A 22,989-nucleotide genomic window follows, 5' to 3' on the forward strand; every position below is an offset into this window, starting at 1 on the left:
TATGAGGTTGCCACGCTTGTCACTGTTGGTGAATAAACGTAATAATTTTTGAAAGTGACTTGGAATTATGCAAATCAAGTCACTAAAATATCAATGTTCTTTGACCCAGAGATTCCACTACTACATTTAAATCACAAGGAAGTCATGAATAAGAAGAAAGCTCTTACGCATACCAAAATATTTATACCTTCAGTTTTTTGAAAGCAAAGAACTGGAAACAAAGTTTCCAGTTGGGAAATGGCTAAATAAATTGTGGTGCATGAATGCAGTGCCATATCATTGTACTGGAATAACAATGAATATGATGAAAACAGAAGAGCATGGAAAGATTTATACAACCTATGCAGAGTAAAGTAGCAGAGTCAAGAAAATATATATAATGACAATGTAGCCAGAAAGAACAAGCACAGAACAATCAAGTGTATGCTGCAAAATCGCAAAGAACAAGCATGACTCCAAACAAGACATAAGAAGACACCCCTACCTCACACCTTTGCAGAAATTGGAAGCCCATGGATGTGGTACATTGCACGCATTTTCAGACTATTCTAATATACTTGTCAGTTTGACTGACTTTCTTCTTTTCTTTTCCTTCTAAAAATATTATTTGTTATATGAAATATCTTTTGGGGAGTGAAAAGGGAAGAGATGTCAGTAGAAATTTTGATGATATAAAAAAACCTTTATCAAAGCTAGAAGAGTTGTGGTGATTAGGTAGTAAACCTATTTTCTAAAATTCCTATCCTGACCAAGTTTGTCCCCATTATCCTCCTCTCACAAAATATCTTTGGAAAGATTTTTCAAACCCTATCAAAATTAGTGCCATATCAACTTTTCAAAGGATTTAAGACAAAATTTTCTTCAATTACTCCCCCCAAATCCCAACTAAATAAAAAGGGTTAGGGTTACTCACCTTTACAAAGTGCAATCTTTTGGAACCAAAACCTATTCCCCGCCTCAGGATTCCAACAGAGCTTATACACATGGCCAGTTAATTGGTACCTAGAGACAGATGGTAATATAGCTTCACCTCCCAATGTCCATTCTTATTTGGCCCATGCCATTTAGAGCCAAAGTAGGTACCACTGAGCTAGGGCTTTTGATGGAACATTTAAAGCTTTCAGTGCTTGACACTTTATCAAGAAACACCTCAACTATGTGTATCAGCTTCATTTTCACACATAGAAAAGCCCAAGAGTTAAGGATACTTTAAATCAAGGTCTAGAACTCCACACGTAGTATTGGGTGATAAGAGCTTTTAAAGCAAATCATTAGGCTAAACTAATAATTAATGCATAGAAAGAAGACAAAAGCTCTTATTCAAGCTGTATCAATTCACACTTACCCCTCTTGGCAAGAGGAATTAACTGGAACCACAGGGCTGCCATCAGAGGGCAACTGCAATTGTTCTTCTATGGATTCACATGATGCTTCTAAAGAAGCGAGACTAAGATCACTTAAGGATACCTCAGAATTAAAAAAAAAAAGTAGCCCAATTTGGAACCACTGGTACCTTCACACTGTGGGGCAGAAAGACTCCAAGCGCCTGAACGTGTACAGCAAATTGATTTGTTTCCCAGGAGCAAGTATCCAGGGTCACAGGTATAATCTACACACATGCCAGGAGCAAACTGGCCTCTCTCCCAACCCGTGTGCTGACCATGGGGTATCTGAGGAGGTGGCAGGCACTCTGAAGAAAAAGTATTCTTTATGTAAAAGCATCAACTAAAAGGAATTCATGTTAAAGTCAGTGTGAAACTTTCTAGCAGAAGACCACTGAGTTTCTCTGAAGAGACAGTGACAACCTTGGGAGAGTTCTCTCCTTTCCTATTCAATTGTATAATTGTCTAACAAGATCACATTGGGGTATTCTTGTTTTCAAGAGACATAAGGGAGAAACCATTTGCAAAGCTTTCTACAGTTACTACATTACACTTAGTACATTGTTTCAGAGGACCATGGACTTGGGGACATAACAGAGGTTCATCTAGTGCAACTCACTTTATTGAGACCATTCACTGAGAGCTCCCTCTTCTGCATTCTTCATGTCATACCACCCAGATGTCTTTTGCCACTATCTCCTCTTTCCCCCATTTCACATGAAGAGAAAGCTCTTCTCTATGCCAAAGCAAATCCCTCTACATGTGTAAGTGATCCCATTCCATCCCATCTTCTCTAGCAGATAGTCCCTTCTATCATTCCTACTTTCTAATTTAGCTTCAATCTCTCCTTGTTTATTGATTACTTTTTCTGGACTGCCATATCTACCCCATCCACAAAAACTCTCCCTTGATCTATCCATTGCTGCCAGCTGTTGTACTTTATCTTGCCTGCTTTTTGTGGCTGAACTCCTTAAGGCCATCCATAACTCGCTTTCCTCTCACTATCTTTTTAACACTCGACAATCTGGCTTTCCAACCTCATAATTCGACTGAACACTGCTCTCTCCAAAATTACTAATGAACTCTCTGTTGCCAAATCCAATGGTCTTTTCTTAATCCTCATCCTTCGTGACCTCTCTGCAGCCTCTGAAAAGGCTTATTACTCTCTTCTCTTTAATATTCTCTTCTCTCTAGGTTTTTGTGATGCTAACCTCTCTTGATTCTTAAAGATGTTCATCTATATCATGCCCACTAACCATGGATGTCCTACAAGCTCTGTCCAGGGCCCTCTTCTCTTCTCCATCTATACTATTAAGCTTGATTATTTCATTAGCTCCCATGCATTCAATGATCATCTCAATGTTGATCATTCTGAAATCTAATGATCCAGCCCTAACCTCTCTGCTCTCACACTTCAACTCCCACTCAAACTGGAGATCCTGTAGACATTTTAATTCAACATATCCAAAACTGGACTATATCTTTTCTCCCAAATTTTCCCTTCTTCCAAACTTTCTAATTACTATTGAAAGCATCACCATCCTCATAGTCTCTCAATATTGGAATGTAAAAGTCACCCTTGACTCTTCATCCTCTCTCACCACATAGCCAAATATGCCAAGGCCTACTGATTTCACCTTTGCACCACTTCTCCCACAAACTCCATTTTCTCTTTTGACATATCTACTGCTGTGGTCCAAGCTTTCATTGCTTCAAACCTGGACCACTGTAACAGCCTGTTAGTCTCCTTGCCATAGTCCCTCCCTGATCAATCTATCCTCCATGAAGCTTTTAAAGTGATCTTTCTAAAGCACCTTTTGACCATGTCACCATCCTAATCAGTACACTACAATGGCTCCTTATACTTTCAAGATCAAATATAAAATATTATGTTGGATGTTCAAAGCCTTTTATAATCTGATTCCCAACCCCTACTCACCTTTTCTAGTCTTGTACCTATACTCTGTGATCCAATGAAACTGGCATCTTTGCTATTCCTTGAACAAGACAGCATAATCTCCTGATTCCAGGCATTTTTGCTGGCTGTCCCTCATGCATGAAATAGCCTCACTCCTCGCTTCCAAAACCTGGTTTCCCTGCCTCTCTTCAAAATTCAACTAAAATATCAATCTTTCAATTGCAGTGCCTTCTCAGTGTTAATTACTTGCAATACCTCCTGTAGATTGTTAGTACGTAGTTAATGCACGTTGCCTCCACTCATTGGACGGAAAACTCAGTGAGGATAAGTACTGTCCTTAACATTTCTTTATGTCTTCAGCAATTAAAACAGTGCCAGGCACGGAGTATACACTTATTAAATGTTTAGTGACTGAGGACATAAATGACGAAAAGAAACGTTAAGTGACATGCAGAAGGTCACGTAGGTCTAATACCAGAACTGAGGAAACAGTAAAATTAAAACCATTCGATTATTGGTTTCAATGACGACTTCAATATTTAAATATCTGATTTTAATGACTATTTAAATATTTAAAAATATATTTTAATTTCAATATGATTTTCTAAGAAGCAACTTTTAATATAGGAGAAGACAAAAAAAAATAAAAACAAAATAAAGGCCACCTTTCCTTTACATACATATCATTCACTCACCCTTTTCACAAATTGGCGCTTCAGGATCCCACGTGCCACTGGCGCTACAGCGAATCTGCCTGCTGCCCTTCAGGGTGAAGCCAGTGTTACAACGAAATACCACAGTGGCATTATAGAAATAAGGGGGACCCTGTGCAGATATCTCGTAGCCATTTGGAACTCTGGGCTGTAGGCACTGAACAGAGGAAGCAGAAAGCTCACACCGAGGGGCAGCTGCACTCCAGACCCCGTTGCCCTCTCGGTCACTTGTACAGTGGATGGTGCTCTCTCCAATGAGGTTGAATTTCACGCCTCTTTCTGGGTCAGCGTGCATTTATAAAGTACCTTGGTTCCGTATGGAACATCATCTGCAGAGCTACCCGTATGTTTCCCATTTTCAATCACAGGAGGAGGGGGGCACAGGATTGCTAGAGAAGAAGAGACATGGAGACTCCAGGATTCTGTGACAATCTTGTACACTAACCCAAGGACAGTTTCTGCAGGAAAGACTAGGTCTAAATGAAAACCTAAATGAAAGCTCTTGTAGTTCCTATGACTAATGTGCATAAAAGTGAATGAGTGGAGGTATAAAAAAAAATTTACACAGGAAACATGCCACTGCAAAGTGTCCCTCAGATGCCCAAACGGCTGTACAGTAATGGCCCCATAAACACTAAATGATTATACCCGGTGGAATACTGATCAGGAGCTGCTGACAAGTGCAGGGTTCTCTGCACTTGGGGACTAGGTACCAGGGTCTGCTGACTGCCATTGCTAGTTATCACACCGACAACGCGGCCCATGGTGGCCGTGCTGCCTTTATGGAGCTCTGCTGCCTTGTGCCTTTCTGATAATTCCTTTGACAGGTCCCAGGGTTGACAAAGGAGCATTTCTATCCTGAAGCTTTGGGACGCTAAGCTCACCAAATGACAGCATAAAGGGTGAAGAAAACCCTAAAGTGCTGATGGCGGCCATCATTGTGGCTGATGGAAATCTCTGGGCTTGGACCTCTCACAAACAACAACAGAAGGCGGCAACACCACAAGCACCTTTACAGTGAGGTACAGGAGGCTTCCAGACTCCTTCAGCAGTACAGTGAATGGTCTCTTCTCCTATGAGTGAATAGCCGAGATCACAACTGTAGTTTACAGATGTCCCAGGGTCCAAATATCCCACGTTCCTGCCTGTGTGCCGCCCATGAGGGATCTCAGGAGGGGGCTGGCATGCTGAGGAAAGAGGTTCCCATATCAAACACCAGCAGAAGGAACCGAACAGGCTACCCAGAGCACCAACAGACTAGGGAGAAACAAGCGGTAGCAGCCAAAGGGCCTCACCACACCAAGAGGATCCTCTTGCTTGCCTAGGGATACTGCCACCTTCACAGAGTAGTCTCTAATGCTTTCTGCTCCAAACCCCCCTTCTGTATACAGTACAAAAGAAGACATCCTTGTCACAGGATCCAAAAGAAAAGCTACGCGAAGGTAACAATTTGGATACTGTTTGCCATGATCATTACTTGTTTTATGGGATTACCCAAGGTGGAGAACTCCACACAGCCATCAAAGCAGCATGTTTTTGTGAGTCATGCAGCAGGCCACAGGAACGGCTGATGAACATGGGAAAACCATGAAAGCCCCTCACCATTTCAGTGATCTCCTTTCCCCCAAATAGATTCTCCCAAAAGAGAGAAGTAAAACTTCTGCTTGCCTTTTGGAGATCTCACTCACCCTTCTGACAGATTGGCGCTTCAGGATCCCACGTGCCACTGGCGCTACAGCGAATCTGCCTGCTGCCCTTCAGGGTGAAGCCAGTGTTACAACGAAATACCACAGTGGCATTATAGAAATATGGGGGACCCTGTGCAGATATCTCGTAGCCATTTGGAACTCTGGGCTGTAGGCACTGAACAGAGGAAGCAGAAAGCTCACACCGAGGGGCAGCTGCACTCCAGACCCCGTTGCCCTCTCGGTCACTTGTACAGTGGATGGTGCTCTCTCCAATGAGGTTGAATTTCACGCCTCTTTCTGGGTCAGCATTGCATTTATAAAGTACCTTGGTTCCGTATGGAACATCATCTGCAGAGCTACCCGTATGTTTCCCATTTTCAATCACAGGAGGAGGGGGGCACAGGATTGCTAGAGAAGAAGAGACATGGAGACTCCAGGATTCTGTGACAATCTTGTACACTAACCCAAGGACAGTTTCTGCAGGAAAGACTAGGTCTAAATGAAAACCTAAATGAAAGCTCTTGTAGTTCCTATGACTAATGTGCATAAAAGTGAATGAGTGGAGGTATAAAAAAAAATTTACACAGGAAACATGCCACTGCAAAGTGTCCCTCAGATGCCCAAACGGCTGTACAGTAATGGCCCCATAAACACTAAATGATTATACCCGGTGGAATACTGATCAGGAGCTGCTGACAAGTGCAGGGTTCTCTGCACTTGGGGACTAGGTACCAGGGTCTGCTGACTGCCATTGCTAGTTATCACACCGACAACGCGGCCCATGGTGGCCGTGCTGCCTTTATGGAGCTCTGCTGCCTTGTGCCTTTCTGATAATTCCTTTGACAGGTCCCAGGGTTGACAAAGGAGCATTTCTATCCTGAAGCTTTGGGACGCTAAGCTCACCAAATGACAGCATAAAGGGTGAAGAAAACCCTAAAGTGCTGATGGCGGCCATCATTGTGGCTGATGGAAATCTCTGGGCTTGGACCTCTCACAAACAACAACAGAAGGCGGCAACACCACAAGCACCTTTACAGTGAGGTACAGGAGGCTTCCAGACTCCTTCAGCAGTACAGTGAATGGTCTCTTCTCCTATGAGTGAATAGCCGAGATCACAACTGTAGTTTACAGATGTCCCAGGGTCCAAATATCCCACGTTCCTGCCTGTGTGCCGCCCATGAGGGATCTCAGGAGGGGGCTGGCATGCTGAGGAAAGAGGTTCCCATATCAAACACCAGCAGAAGGAACCGAACAGGCTACCCCAGAGCACCAACAGACTAGGGAGAAACAAGCGGTAGCAGCCAAAGGGCCTCACCACACCAAGAGGATCCTCTTGCTTGCCTAGGGATACTGCCACCTTCACAGAGTAGTCTCTAATGCTTTCTGCTCCAAACCCCCCTTCTGTATACAGTACAAAAGAAGACATCCTTGTCACAGGATCCAAAAGAAAAGCTACGCGAAGGTAACAATTTGGATATGTTTGCCATGATCATTACTTGTTTTATGGGATTACCCAAGGTGGAGAACTCCACACAGCCATCAAAGCAGCATGTTTTTGTGAGTCATTGCAGCAGGCCACAGGAACGGCTGATGAACATGGGAAAACCATGAAAGCCCCTCACCATTTCAGTGATCTCCTTTCCCCAAATAGATTCTCCCAAAAGAGAAGTAAAACTTCTGCTTGCCTTTTGGAGATCTCACTCACCCTTCTGACAGATTGGCGCTTCAGGATCCCACGTGCCACTGGCGCTACAGCGAATCTGCCTGCTGCCCTTCAGGGTGAAGCCAGTGTTACAACGAAATACCACAGTGGCATTATAGAAATATGGGGACCCTGTGCAGATATCTCGTAGCCATTTGGAACTCTGGGCTGTAGGCACTGAACAGAGGAAGCAGAAAGCTCACACCGAGGGGCAGCTGCACTCCAGACCCCGTTGCCCTCTCGGTCACTTGTACAGTGGATGGTGCTCTCTCCAATGAGGTTGAATTTCACGCCTCTTTCTGGGTCAGCGTTGCATTTATAAAGTACCTTGGTTCCGTATGGAACATCATCTGCAGAGCTACCCGTATGTTTCCCATTTTCAATCACAGGAGGAGGGGGCACAGGATTGCTAGAGAAGAAGAGACATGGAGACTCCAGGATTCTGTGACAATCTTGTACACTAACCCAAGGACAGTTTCTGCAGGAAAGACTAGGTCTAAATGAAAACCTAAATGAAAGCTCTTGTAGTTCCTATGACTAATGTGCATAAAAGTGAATGAGTGGAGGTATAAAAAAAAATTTACACAGGAAACATGCCACTGCAAAGTGTCCCTCAGATGCCCAAACGGCTGTACAGTAATGGCCCCATAAACACTAAATGATTATACCCGGTGGAATACTGATCAGGAGCTGCTGACAAGTGCAGGGTTCTCTGCACTTGGGGACTAGGTACCAGGGTCTGCTGACTGCCATTGCTAGTTATCACACCGACAACGCGGCCCATGGTGGCCGTGCTGCCTTTATGGAGCTCTGCTGCCTTGTGCCTTTCTGATAATTCCTTTGACAGGTCCTAGGGTTGACAAAAGAGCAAAATAACAAAAGTTTTGTGTCTTTCTGGATATTACCTATGACCTACGGTAGGTTACCTGATAAATGAAACTCAATTGCTAATATCAGGCCCTAAGATAAATATGGGATTTTGGGGCAACGTATTCATTGAACTTGAGAAACTGAGAGACATGTCATGTATAAAAGTCCATGATATTTCTGAAAGAAACAGATGGCCAACGGAGTGATACCATATGCCTGAGTAAAATAGGCTGGCCGTAGGAATATAATAGGTGATAGTTCAAGGCAGCTAAAAAAAATCAGTCCCAAGCTTATGAAAAAGAAATGGAGAGTAAAAGGAAAGGAAGATAATGTGTTACAAGTAGAAAGGCAATGAAAAGATTAGGTGAGACTTGGACAGAGGAGACACAAAGGAGAAAGAAAATAAATAGGGATAAGGTACTTCCACATATCCTTTCTTGCTAATAAATTAAAATATAGAAGACAGACCACATAAAGAAGCAGCCATTTAATAGAAAATTTCCCTAAAATAGGTATAAGAAATAGCGGAGCAGAAAGGCAAGGGCATGAGGTAAAGAAAATAATGGTGGTACCAGTAATGAACCTCCATTTTGGTGAACCTTGTCCGTGCTTAATCACAGTAAAAATACTGCAACTGTATCCATTTTTTCTTCATTTTAAAATTTAAACTAATAAATTTATTAGATGTAGGCTTTAGGAAATAATTCCTGGCAATTACAACTATCCAGAAGAATAGGTCAGATTCTCAATGGTCATTTGATGTTTATGCTGTAAATGGCATTCTCATTCAAAAACAGATAGGACTAGTTGGCTTATGATGTCTCTTCCAGCTTAAAGAAAGTAAATAAAATAGAATGGTTACCCTGCTCACCTATGCAGATTGGAATCTTAGTCCACACAGCACCCTCTGTAGCAAGCACACACGTACTAGAAGCTTGGCCCCGTAAATGGTACCTAGAGACAGAGTTTTCTATGATAACCATCAGTTTTGCCCTCTGAGACCTACACAGCAAGTCCTTCAAGGAACACAAATGCCCCCTCCAAGTGGAGTGCAAGCTTCCCCAATCTAAGGAAATCATTAGAAAGCATCTTTTTCCTCTCTCTTTCTTCATGTCGGAATGGTCAATATTCAGACAATCAATCAACCACTATTTATTTAGGCTTTTTATGTGCCAGTCACTGTGCTAAGCTTTCTCAATACAAAGGCAAAAGTGGAAAAGCCCCTGCCCTCATGGAGCTTACATTCTAATGGGGTGGAGATAATACAACATATATACACATAACCATGTACAAAATAAACATGAAGCAATTGCGGGAATGGGTTCCCCAGCATTTGGGATGGGTAGGAGAGCAAGGGAAAGCTTCAAGAAGAAGGCAGCACTTGAGCTGAGTCTTAAAGGAAACTGAGGATTCCAAGCAGCAGAGTAGCCAGAAGTGCTGGATGCTTTTCAGGCACAGGAAGGCACATGGGAATTTGATTTTAAAAGTTAAATGTGCAGCTAGTGCCAGCACAAAGGCAAGGAAACAGGAGATGGAGCTTCATGGAGAGGAGCAGCAAGTAGCTAATATCATCACATCCCATAGTAAGAAGATAGAAGTGAAGTATAAGAAACCCGGAAAGGTGGGAAGCAGCCAGGTTGTGAAGGTCTTTAAATATCCAACAAAGGGCTTTCTATTTAGTTCTCAAGACAATAAGAAGGCACTAAAGTATGTGGAGGAAAGTTTGGAAAAGAGGTGGAGGGAGATGAGCTCTATTCTGGATATGTTGAGTTTTAAATGACTAGAGCTTACAAGAGAGACTAGGGCTGGATATAAGAGTCATCTGTAAAGAGAGGACACAAAGAGAATGTAGAGAGAAAGGAAAAGGAGGCTCAGTGCAGACCACTGTGGTACAGCCACAGTACACGGGTGTGGTATGAATCAGTGAAGGAGACAGAGAAGTGTTGTATAGGTAGGAGGAAAAATGGACACAACAATGTCCTAGAACTCCAAAGAAGAGAAATTATACCAGGGGAGAAGGTGGTCAACAGTGCAAGTGCAGCACAGAGATAAAGGAAAAAAGGAAAACAGAGAAAATACCATTAGATTTGGTGATTAGGGTATCTGGGAACTATGAGAGAGTAATTTCAGTTGAGTGACAAGGTCAGAAGCCAGACTGCAGGGTGTTAGGAAAACAGTGAAAAAGCAAGTGGAGGCATTAAGTGTAGATGGATTTTTCAAGAAACTTGGCTGACAAAAGAAAAATGTAGGTTAACAAACTGAAGGAGTGACAGGTTCTAGTACTTTTGGAAAGTACTAGATAGGGAAGACTTGGGCATTAAAAGGCTGCAGGAAAGGAACCAGTAGATGAGGAAAGATTTATGATTAAAGGGTAGGGATGCAAGAACAAGCTGTCCAGTGGAAAGAACTACATAAAGTCACAGCCAAAACAAGTCTTTGCAAGTCTTTTGCAGTGAGCAGAGTTCATATGTAATTCATGTGTAATTCAGCCAAGGGTTATGAATCACAAAGCAACATCACACTCACCCCTTATTACAGGAAAAGGTCATGACTGCCCCAATCCGAAGATGTGAAGGCTCCTCTACCTGCCCATTGGGGAATTTTATTAAAGGATCACATAGTGCCTCTAAATGAACAAGAAAATAATGGCCTAAGTATCTGGCAAGTAATGTCACAGGTGAAATTCAAGAAATGGGATTGGACCATTTTGTACCTTTACACTTGGGAACAGTGGCATTCCAGACTCCTGAAGGCAAACAGTAAATGGTCTTTTCTCCAATAAGCAAGTAGCCAGGTTCACAGCTATAAGTCACAGACAACCCAGGAGCAACTGGGCCACTGTGGCCGTCTCTATGATGCCCATTAGGGATCATGGGAGGTGATGGACAATCTAATGAGAAATATTTATGCACAAACACATACACACATTAAATACCATTAGTTTGTATAGTCACATGACCCAGACACTGAATTTCAGCAAAGAATGCCTAAAAACAGCAAGAAATTTTGGATAAATAGCCATTAATTCACAAGGATCAAGTGATAGCTCTCACTCACCACTCTCACAAGTTGGTAATGGTGATGGTCCCCATGTATTATTTGCTTGGCACCATAGAGTGTCATAACCTTTTATGGTAAAGTTGGTATCACAGGCAAATTTCAAGGTGTCACCATGTCGATATGGAGGTCGGGACCTCAACTTTAGATGTCTCCCTAGGACTTTTGGCCAGAACAAACAGTAGCTCTATTGTAAGCCTCACACCGAGGGGCAGGTACACTCCAGACTCCATTCACTTGATTTTCACTCGTGCAACGAATAAACTTAGTTCCAATCATACGGAACATCTTCAAACAGGTATAACTTATTATAGTCCCATATGAAAATTTTTTCTTGGAAAAGAATGGAAGCCTACCATTGATGATACGAGGAGGAGGAGAATCACAAATAATTCCTAAAGAGGTTAATGAGAAATGATGGACATAAGTTAAGTGTATCAGATTAAAGTTTTGCCATAATCTAAGTTTTGCCACCCAAAAAGAAACCTAACTTGAAAATCTAGACCTAAATTTAAAACTGTCCTGACAACTGATTTACATCTATCAACTGACTAATACTTATAGATTTTTATATAAAATCATCGTCTATGTTAATCAATGTACAAATGTAGATCAAGGTCCAAGTGCAAGTCATATGGCCTCTAAGAAAGAAGCTTGAGTTTCTAGTTTGCCTATGTCTCCTGACTCTGCCTGTCCCCTCTCTTCCCTGTATGCTTGATTCTCAACTACCAAAGGCCTTGCCTTTAACTCAGTTTCCTAAAAAGCTAATTATAATACAACATTGTAAGTTAGAATTAAGGATGGAATTTACAAGATAGCTCTGAGACTACTATTTTTTTAAAAATTTCAAACAAAAATTACTCCATGAAAAACAAAATCATCTAAAGTCAGTTTTCATTTACTTACTACTCTGTTATCAAGAATGCTATAGGATCAAAGTAGGTCTAGCAGTTGCTTATGGAATAACACATAAGGTGACCAGCAAATCCTGGCAGTGACCTCATGTCCTCTGCCCATCTGCTTTCCCACTGGACAGCCATAGTTTGCCACTTTCTTTGTATATCTTACTCCTTTCCTAAATTAGGTAAAAATTGCGGGGAACTCCTAGTATCTCATGATTACAGCCAGATTCTCTTTGGTTTCATGAGTAGCTGTTACTTCAAAGGCAAGGGAACTGAGCTGCCCCATATATGTAGCATAAAGGGAAGGAGCTACAGTATATCAGCATGTCACGTCACTTTAGGACAACTTTTCCACAACAGTCTTAGTTTGCAAAATAAAGTGTGACACATTTACTTGCACACTAAAAACCAAAGAAATTCTAGATGGGTGATACATTGGCAATAGACATATAAGCATGGAGTAAAAATGTGTCCCTCAAAAGCAAGGAAAAGAATCTGGAGGATGGATTTGTGTTTCTACTCACGTTTACAGACAGGCATCTCATCACTCCAAAAGACTCTCCCTCCACCTGAGACACACGTACTAGAAGAGCTGCCATTTAACCAGAACCTGGAGAACAAGGGAATTGCATACAGATCACAAGACCAAACCTCAGCCATAGAGAAGCAGAATCTTCACTACTGGGAGAGACAACATTTGGTCATATATGTTTGCCAAATCTTGTATTCAGTTCAATTGTGTCAGTAAGTTAGTGAACAAGAATTTATTGATCTTTTACTGCATGCCAGGCACAGTGATAAGCACTGAAGATACAAAAGCAAGGTAAAGCCAGTATATCCTCTCAAGAAGCTCACATTCAAATTGGGAGAGACAACAAGCAAAAGATATAAAAGGTAAATTGGAGACAATCTCAAATGGAGGGCACTAGCACAGGCCTTAAGGCCACACTTTAATGCACTGGCATTAAAGGGGATTGGGAAGGGCTTCTGGCAGAAGGTAGCTCTTTAGCTATCTTGAGTAAGTCAGAGAAGCCAGGAGGGAGAGGTGGGGAGGGAGAGCAGAAATGCTCTGAGTCAAGAGATGGTGGGTTCATGTGCAAGAAACAGCAAGGAGGCCAATGTCACTGGATCACAGATTACTGGATCACAGGTGGGGAAGAAGGTATAAGAAGACTGGAAAGGTTGGGGGGGGGACAGGAAATGAAGGGATTTACAATCCAAACAGAGGATCATATTGGATCCTAGAAGTAAGAGGGAACCACTGGAGTTTACTGAGGTATGTGTATGTATGTGTGTGTGTGTGTGTGTGTGTGTGTGTGTGTGTGTGTAGTGTGTGAGAGAGAGAGAGAGAGAGAGAATGAGAGAGAAAGAGACAGACAGACAGACATGATCAGACTTGAACTTTAGAAACATCACTTTTCATAGCTGGGTGAAGGATGAACTGGAGCAGAGAGAGACTTGAGGCAGGGAGACCAACCAGAAGGGTTCTATTGAAGTAGTCTAGGCAAGAGGCACTGAGGGCCTATATTCTGGTGGTATCAGTGTCAAAGGAGAGAAGAGGGGAATGGAAGAGATGTTAGGAAGGTAGAAACAACAGGACTGGACAACAGATTGGATGTGAGGGATGTGAAAGTGAGGAGTTGAGAATGACACCTAGGTTGGGGGACTGGGTCATTTGGAACTTGGTGGTGCCCTCAACAGTGATAGAGAAGTTTAGAAGAGAGGAAGGATTACAGGAAAAAATAATGAGTTGTTTGGGGCATGTTGAATTTAATATAACTATAGAATAGACATTCAGTTTGAGATGTCTAATAGGTAGCAAGAGACTGAAGATTAGGGATCAGGTAACAAGTTAGGGCCATAGATCTGCAAATCATCTGCACAGAGATAGTACTTGAATCCATGGGATCTAATATCCCATGCAAAATAAAGGAAAAAGGGAAAAGTTAGTGGGTGCAGCCCAGATGAAAATCCAGGAAAGGAGACAGAGGAGTTGTCATAACAGAGAGGAAGAGACCCAGGAGAGCAGTGTTACAAAACTTAGAAGAGAATATCACCCTTAGAAGAAGGTGAGGGACAACGTCAAAGGCTACAGAGAGGTCAAGAAGAATGATGATTAAGTCATGAATTTAACAACTAGCAGAAGTACAAATCATTCCAGCGAGTCACATTGTTTTATAACCACCAGTCCATCCCTTTGCTCTTTGCTTGACTGCAAAGCACTAACAAATAGCGCCACCTCTTGTCATCCTGAGCTATATCTGGCTGCTGGACCCAGATGGCTCTGGAGGAGAAAGTGAGGCTGGTGACTTTGTACAGCCCTCCTTCACTTAAGTCCAATTTACTTGCAAGTCAAGGCATCATCTTCCTGCTGTCATGGTTCTCTGAGAACGAAGGACAAGCCACACCAAATAGCAAGGGTCCAATGTCTATAAAAAAGCAGTAGCTTTCACACAGTATAAATATCTGCATTCTTTAGACCATGGATACCTAAAATACACCTTTCAACAACTCCCCTGTGGCAGCTAGGTGGCACAGCAGATAGAGCACCGGCCCTGAAGTCAGGAGTACCTGAGTTCAAATCTAGCCTCAGACCAAACACTTGACACTTACTAGCTGTGTGACCCGGGGCAAGTCACTTAACCCCATTGCCTAAAAAGAAAAAAAAAACTGCAAAACAAAAACAACTCCCCTGCTCCCACCACAGCCCTCCCATTACCAGTAATAGGAGTAATTTATTCTAATATCCCCTTCAATATACATCCCCTCAAACAACATAACAGCAGACAAAACAACTACCAAATACCACTGAAGCGAGGTTGGACAGCATTGAAGAGAAGTTATAGGGTTGTGGCTAGCAGACCACAGAATTCATTTTCTTTCCCAAGGACAGAAAAGAAAGGGGAAGAAAAGCAGAGGGAAAATTTTCATTGTCAACTGCTTTGCAAAGCTCACAAACTGCCATGTGCAGGCATTGTATCTAGGACTCTAGGAGAGGCTATCTCAACTCACCCCTCATCACAAACAAAGAAAACCTTTGTCCCAAGCTGAGGTCGATGGGGAGATACAACACGGCCATTAGGAAGTCGATCCAAGAAGACCCCACATGATTTCACTAGGAGAACAAGAAAGGAATGAGGCCAGCCTGTGAGAAACAAAGAGAAGAGATGCCCAAGAGAGATTCTAGCTGTAGGCACCTTCACATTTAGGAGTTTTATAGTTCCACTTCCCAGGCTCTATACACTTAATGGAAGCAATTCCAATGAGAAAGTAGCCAGGCTACAACATAGGACACAGCCTCTCCAAAGGAAAAATGGTCCTTGGTGCTGTTGCTGTTACCATGGGATATCTCCATAGGTGGCAGACACCCTGAAGAAAGAACAGGAACAAAAAATGCCTTTAGTTGTTAAAGGAGAATAATCTTCCCCAACTAAGTCTCTGGGGTAGGTGAAAGGAAAGTAAAAACATGCAGGTCTAGGTCTTCAGGCCAGAAGTTCTACTGGAGGCACTTGACTCCTTCTAGTTATCCATTAAGAAGGTTCTAATCTATTGAATGATTTGCTTTTTCTATCCTAATACTTGAAAAACTGCATCAGTTCATGGCCTCAAATTTCCTGTATTCAAAAGGAGAAAGCCAGAGCCCTAAGATTACTGCATTATTCTCACAGTCTTTCTAAATCCTTTACCAAACTAGCCATTTCAGTACAAAAGAAACCCATTTAAGTGACCACCATATCTCCTTTCTGTTTGGTAAGCAGAAACGGTTTTCATTACAAAAGGGCATATTTGTGGTATTCCCTTCAATCAGAATCTGATTTCAGCTGCATTCCTCATCCTAGTCCAGTAGGTACAAGCTCATGAAATGCAAACTTATTTTAATTTCTTCCTAAACAAAAACATTATTAGGAAGTTAATTCTGCTGAGAAAAAAAAATTTTCATTTTCCATCTCTTTTTTTGGCTTATTTTCCATTGATCTTTCTAGATTTATACAGATAATGGATAGTACCGATCCTATACTCAAAGCAATAAATGGCTTTCTCAAATTAGATTTCCATTTCTTGACTACATTCAACTATTTCTACTCAATGTTATTTAAATGAATTTTTCATTTTTAAGCTTTTTTCCTGGAAATACATCCATTCAATTTGCTCATTTCTCATTCCTTCTGGCCTGAAGATTATCTCTATTCCCTAGCCCAAGAAGCTCACTTCACTCCCAAATTCCCAAAGGCTTTAGCAAACTCACCCCTGAAGCACACTGGCAATGCAGGCTCCCACTGGCTGTTAGTCTGGCATCGAACTATTTTGCTGCCCTTCATGGTAAAGCCAGGGTAACACTCCAACTCCACAGCATCATTTAATGAGTAGAAACGTCTGAAGCCTGACACCCTTCTTCCATGGGCAATTACCGGGGTCTGGCACATGGCTGGAGTAATACATCGAGGTGGAGGGCTATTCCAGATGCCTACTTTATTGTCTTTGCTAGTACAGAGTAATGTTTTATTACCCACCAGGTCATATAGCTTTTCCCTTCTTGGCCCAGTGTTACATTCATAGGATACCACCATGCCATAGTAAAAATATTCCTTAGTGCTTGTATATCTTCCATTGGAAATGGCTGGAGGTGGCTCACAACAATAGCTGGAGAGAGAATAGAGAATGGCACTCCTTTGGGGATTTCATCTTTTCCCTTTGAAAACAAAACTTCAATTTGGCTTACATTATAAACCACATAGTTGTCCCCCCCCCTTTTCAATTAAAATATATAGGCATGCTGGACACTGTCTACCTCCTCTCCATTAGAAAGGTAACAAAGGAAGCCTCAAAATAAATGTCAGGTCACCTTCTGGTCAGTCATGGCTTCAGGATGGAATAAAGCTGGCATCATTTAACTTTACTGACATGTTTTTGAGCTTTCATGTGGCCCTGTGATATTTCTTGGGGGTGAGGAATAAGCAAGAAAAAGAGTATCCTGAGCAGAATGCAGCTCTGCGTCTCAGGGGCAAAGAACAAACAAGGCCTTCATTATGAGCAGACTTTGATGTATGCACATCTTTCTTCATTTCCATGCAGAAGGAACCAAGTAATGGAAACTACCCCGAGATTATTTTTACTCACGTTCATAGAGAGGTGCTTCCTTCTCCCAAAGGACAGTATTTTCTGAGACGATGCACTGGTTGAGTGAGTGGCCAATAAGTTGGTACCTAGAAAGTGTCTGTGAAATGATCACTCCAAGCCAAGGTAACACTCACCATAAATATGCAACTTCCCTACCGAGATCACAACCTAGAACAGAACTGGCTTCTAGTTCTGATGGATTATAACATGAGAAAAGAACTTCATCAAAACCAGCCCAGCAAAATTGTGCCTCCAGAATCACTAAATTGTGCATACCCTTTGACACAGCTATGTTACTACTAGGTCTATACCCCAAGGACAATAAAGAAAGAAAAAAGAAGAGTACTTTATGTACAAAAATATTTAGAACACAAAAATATTTAGTGACAAAGAATAGAATGTAAGGAGGTGTCCATCACCTGAGGAATAGATGAATAAATTATGGTATGTGAATATAGCATAAAACTACTGTGCCATATGAAATGACAAAAAAGATGGTTTCAGAGAAACCAAGGAAGACTTGTATGAACTGATGAAGAGTGAAGTGAGCAGAATCTGGAGAACAATTTACACAAAGACAAGAACATTGTAAAATTGAATAGCATTAAATATCTAAGATCTCTGATCAATACAATGATGAGTAATGATTCCAGGGGACTGAAAATGAACAGTGTTGCCCACTAGAAGTCATGTATTCACTATGCAGAATGACAAATACATTTTTGGGCACGGCCCAATGAGGAAACTTGTTTTGCCTGACTATGAATATTTGTTACAAGAGTTTTGTTTTTGTTTTTCTTTTTTCCAGTGGGGTAGAAGAAAGTAGGAGAAGAAAAAAAGTTTGTTAATTGAAAATAAAATAAAATTTAATACTAAAAAAACAGACTCGATCCAGAGAAGGCTTAGAGGCTCAAGATCATTAGGAGGAACTAAGGCATTCCTAACTACTTTAAGCCCATAGTTTAACATGTGAAGTATTTTCTGCCTTCTATAGCAGAAGGTATCTGTGAGGATCTGTGAACTTGTTAAAATTTTTTTATAACTACCTCAATATAATTGGTTTCCTTTGTAATCCTATGTATTTGATTTTATGCATTTTAAAAACATTATTCTGAGAAAGGGTCCAAAGACTTTATCAGATTACCAAAGGTGTCTGTGTAACAAAGAAGATTAAGAATCCCCACTAGAGGGTGTTGAAAAGTTGTCTTGGCAAGAAAGGTCAGAGACACAAAGTTTTAATCATTCATCTTCTTTTCTACATTTTCAAAACTGGCAGATGCCAACAGTTCATGTCCCCAAGATTATGGATAGGGGCTTTGATTTTTTTTCTAATTCTTATTCTTCCACTAGATGTTGACTAAAAACATACCCTTCACTGCAAGAATATTTAATTGTTGAACCAAACTCGAGGCCTGTTATTTCCATCTTTCCATTGAGGAGATCTGCAGGAGTTGAACATGATCTGCCTATAAGAAAGAAGCAAGATTTGGGGCTGGGAGTGTTTTTGTTTCTATACAGAGTTCCAACTTGAATGTTGCTTGATGACCAGCCAGCCTATCCACTTCTGATTGCTATAAAGTTTCTGTCATTTTGACAAAATCCACCTGATCTCCAAACAATCAATTAACAGCTAAACTACCCTTTAAAAACCCACTGCCACTGATGTGAATCTCTGGGCATGAATGAAAAAATGTCACTGATGACCAGATACACTATATCATTCCCACATCAAGCTTGTTGAACTTCTTATTTCCAGAGTAAGGGAACCGTGCAGAGCTGTCCTCCACAGTTGTAGCTTCACTAACCACAAGGTGAAAATGCCCTGTTTCCATAAAGTACCTTCCTCCTACACAGTGAAGAGAGAACAGGCCAAAGGTGGGGCTATCTGGTCTTCCTTCACCTAGGAAAAGAGGGGCATGTGGAGAAGCTGGGAACCCTAATCTCCAATGAATGAGCCCTAAGCAAAAGAGGTAAAAAAAATTCAATATCCTTTCCAACCCTCATCTCTATCAGGCAAAAGCTGAAACTGCTGATCCAGAAATTCAAGCAATGGGATGGCCTAGTAACTTAATTAACTCAGTGTCATTTTTGAAGCCTACTAAGTGTGGATACTAAAAGGCCTCTGAGCAACATAACCCCACCTACTGAAGCTTTCATTTTCGCATATGCACTGGTCTAAGGGCTTTAAGGAAACTCAAACTACATATCTATTTGCAATTTGAAAAATGTAACTCATATATATGCATTGATAGATATATCACATCTATGGTTACTCACGTTTACATATGTCGTCATTTACACTTGACCACGTTGAGTTCTCAAGGCAGATGATGTTAAATTTTTTTGTCATGTACCCAGGGCGACATTCATAAGTCAAAGAATACCCAATGTCAAACACAGACTTGGAGTTAGATTTTAGAACTGCAAAATTTAACCATGGTGGGGAGTGACATTGACCTAGAGACCAAGACAACATGTACATCAATGCTTGTTAGCTTCTTCAAGTTGGAAGACTAAACTTTCTGCTTCCAATTCTCCTTCCTTACTAATTACTTGAATAGCTTTAAGCTCTGAAATGGGAATATGACATGGAGAAAAATTTACCCAGGAAATCATCATCCTAGAAACCAACGTGAAGAAAACCATAGATAAAGATTTTAAAGCAAACTCAGACATTCAAGTCTATCTGGGGATAGACCCTACTGAAGGAGTGTGGGCAGCTATGTGAATATTTTAAAGTCTATATAAGTAGGAAAGTTAGGAAAATTTGAGGTTCAGATCTTGCCTCTGGCATCTACTTTGTGATCATGAGCATGTCCCTAGGTTTCATCTTCCCATCTTTAAAATGAGGATAACAATACTTGGGGTACCTACTTTACAGGATTGCTGTGAAGATCAAATGAGAAAATGTATGAAGTGACTTGTAAACTCTAAAGTGTTAATGTAACTGAGGAAGATTCAGGCTTGACTCCAGTGTCCTCTGAACCAATCAAAGTTTAGAGCTGGCTTTCTTCTTTTTTTTTCTTTTTAGGCAATTGGGCTTAAGTGTCACACAGCTAGTAAGTGTCAAGTGTTTGGTGGAAGGCTGGATTTGAACTCAGGTCCTCCTGATTCCAGGGCTGGTACTCTATCCACTGCACCACCCAGCTGTCTCAACTGGTTGCCTTCTTATGACAATGTCTTCTTGATGTTTACTTTAATCTCATTTTGCTGGATTTTTAGGGAGGGGATTTTTTAAAGAAACCCACAGCAGCTCCCAGAAGCAGACCTGCCTACATATATAAAATATGTTATATATCTATATCTATATACCTACATCTATCTATTTATCTATCTATACATCCCTTAAATATTTCTTGCCCTGAAACAATTTCAAATTCACAGAACATTAAGGACTGGAAGGAATCATCTAATCTTACCTCTCTTTATTTTATAGAGGAAGAAACTGAGACTTTCCTTCTCCTCAATCCCACCCCCTCTTCCCAGCCCCTCAAGTTTTTCCTTTGAGATTATGCCCTATTTACATTGTAAACATATCAAACGAACACAGACATTTGCATGTTGCCTACCCCTTTACACTGAGAGTTCTTGAGGAAAGTAACTATATTCTGGCCTTTCTTTTCATCCCCAGTACTTAGCACAGGGCTTGGCTCATAGTAGGTACTTAATAAATGCTTGTTGACTGACTATAGTGATTTCCCCAAGGTCAGCAATTACAATACTTACACTTTCCAAATTAATCAACATCTCATTTGAGCTCCCAGAAGAACTCTGTGAGGTATTATTATTATTATTATTATTTCTATTTTATGCAAGTCAACAGCAGATCAGAGGTTAAATGACTTGCCCCCAGTCACAAAGCTAATAAGGTTCAGGGGCAGATTCCAACCCAGGTTTTTTCCAACTCCAAGTTCAGAACTCAATTCTCTAGAACACATTGCTTAAGAGTGGAGCATTGACTCTAAGTACCATAGAAAGGGAAGATTAGTTTTAGCTGCCTAAACTGTATAACTACAGACTGGTCATAAAAGAAGCAGGGCTTGAGACAGAGGCATACAGAAAAAGGAGGAAGGCATTCTAGGCATGTGTGTAGAAGGGAGATCAACCAGATTAAAGCAGAGGATGTGTTGGAAACAGTAGGAAATAAAGGATGGCTTTGTGATTATGTGATGACTTGAAGTGACCATGATACCTGGCCGAGATTTACAAAGCCCCTTACAAATATCATCTCATCTTATCCTCACACAGCCCTTGGAGGTAGTTGTTATTATTAGATCTATTTTACAGATGAGAAAATTGAGGTAGGCAGAGGTGAAGTGACTTGCCCAGTATTGCACAGCTAGTAAGTGGCTGAGGCAGGATTTAAGCTCAGGTCTTCCTGACTCCAAGCTGAGTACTCTTACAACTGCTCCCATAGCTGCCTCTACAAGATGATAGGAAATTATCCTGTAGATAATGGGGAATTATTAAAAATTCTAGAGCAAAAGAATATCATGAGTATTCTTGAATGGATGTTGCTGAATTGATTAAAAAAAGCCTTATTTTTTGTTTGTTTTAAAGGAAGATCAATCTAACAATACTATTTGACATAGTGTGACTGAGACAAATAAATTGTTATAGACACATCTCAGCAAGATAGCTTAATCCAGACATGCTGGATTGGGGATGATTTGCCAGAGGCCACGCAGCTAGTGTTAAGGATAGGTTGAAAACCTAACACCTAGTCCAATACTATTTCCTGGGGGCTGTAAGGAAAGGGGAGATCATTTGAGTTAGGTTTTGGATATGCTGAATTTCACATTCCAGTTGAGATGCACTGTATATAGCCAGAAATTACTCTATATGAGTTATGAAACAGAGGTGAGAAGTTCAAGCTTGAGAGGTAGATTTGCATAGACAGGGTAGCGAAAGTCCCAAGTATATTACTGAATGAACATTATTACCTATCTTTTGTCTGGGTAAGTTCTCCAAGGGTGTAAGTATATAGGGAGAAGAGAAGGCTAAGTTAAGAACCTTGAGGAATTACCCATAATTTAAGTGCCTGGAGGAAGATGTGTCAGCAAAGGAGACAGAAATAGGAGGAGGAATATTGAGAGCCAAATGGTTCCATTTCATATCACATACAGTATAGTAATAAGTCCCAACAACTGGTTTGCTTAATTAAGTCCTGCCATTTCTACTGCTACAATCTCTCCTACTTATTTCCTCCAACATTCTTAAAGTTATACCATCTTCATCTAAGTCCTTATTACTACTCCTGAAGTAACGTAATAGATTCATATTGCCTAACTACAAGCAAGTCGCTAGATGGCCCAGTGGATAGAGTGCCCTGCCTACAGTCAGGAAGACTTATCTTCCTGGGTTCAAATCTGGCAACACTTTCTAGCTGTGTGACCCTGGGCAACTCACTTAACTCTGTTTGCCTCACTTTCCTCATCTGTAAAATGAGCTGGAGAAGGAAATGGCAAACCACTCCAGTATCTTTGCCAAGAAAACCCCAAATGGGGTCACGGTAGAGTCTGACACTAACGAAGAACAACCCTTATCACAAAACCAGGACATTTTCACTTTTACAATGTACTTGATACATTCTTCAGTTATGATTCATTCAAATTAGAATAATGCCAGAAACAATTTAG

The 22,989-nt window shown here is 41.1% G+C and overlaps 1 protein-coding gene across 1 annotated transcript in view; it reads right to left on the reverse strand.

The window, feature by feature from the left end:
- Positions 1 to 22,989, reverse strand: part of CR2 (complement C3d receptor 2) — a 46,137-nt gene that overhangs the window by 22,214 nt on the left and 934 nt on the right. Inside the window, 25 exon segments of the mRNA XM_078155775.1 lie at positions 914 to 1,002; positions 1,346 to 1,433; positions 1,514 to 1,690; positions 3,996 to 4,298; positions 4,301 to 4,402; positions 5,024 to 5,200; positions 5,702 to 6,358; positions 6,469 to 6,594; positions 6,731 to 6,907; positions 7,407 to 7,541; positions 7,544 to 7,855; positions 8,221 to 8,253; positions 9,145 to 9,227; positions 10,800 to 10,899; positions 10,987 to 11,163; positions 11,331 to 11,501; positions 11,504 to 11,725; positions 12,757 to 12,842; positions 15,245 to 15,347; positions 15,430 to 15,512; positions 15,514 to 15,601; positions 16,479 to 16,873; positions 17,347 to 17,436; positions 18,720 to 18,816; positions 19,628 to 19,807. Of these exon segments, the coding sequence (XP_078011901.1) occupies positions 914 to 1,002; positions 1,346 to 1,433; positions 1,514 to 1,690; positions 3,996 to 4,298; positions 4,301 to 4,402; positions 5,024 to 5,200; positions 5,702 to 6,358; positions 6,469 to 6,594; positions 6,731 to 6,907; positions 7,407 to 7,541; positions 7,544 to 7,855; positions 8,221 to 8,253; positions 9,145 to 9,227; positions 10,800 to 10,899; positions 10,987 to 11,163; positions 11,331 to 11,501; positions 11,504 to 11,725; positions 12,757 to 12,842; positions 15,245 to 15,347; positions 15,430 to 15,512; positions 15,514 to 15,601; positions 16,479 to 16,873; positions 17,347 to 17,436; positions 18,720 to 18,816; positions 19,628 to 19,807 (4,251 nt within the window).

This window comes from Phascolarctos cinereus, unplaced genomic scaffold (genome assembly GCF_003287225.1).
Source record: "Phascolarctos cinereus isolate Bilbo 61053 unplaced genomic scaffold, phaCin_HiC Scaffold_5;HRSCAF=322, whole genome shotgun sequence".
Classification (NCBI taxonomy): Eukaryota; Metazoa; Chordata; class Mammalia; order Diprotodontia; family Phascolarctidae; genus Phascolarctos; species Phascolarctos cinereus.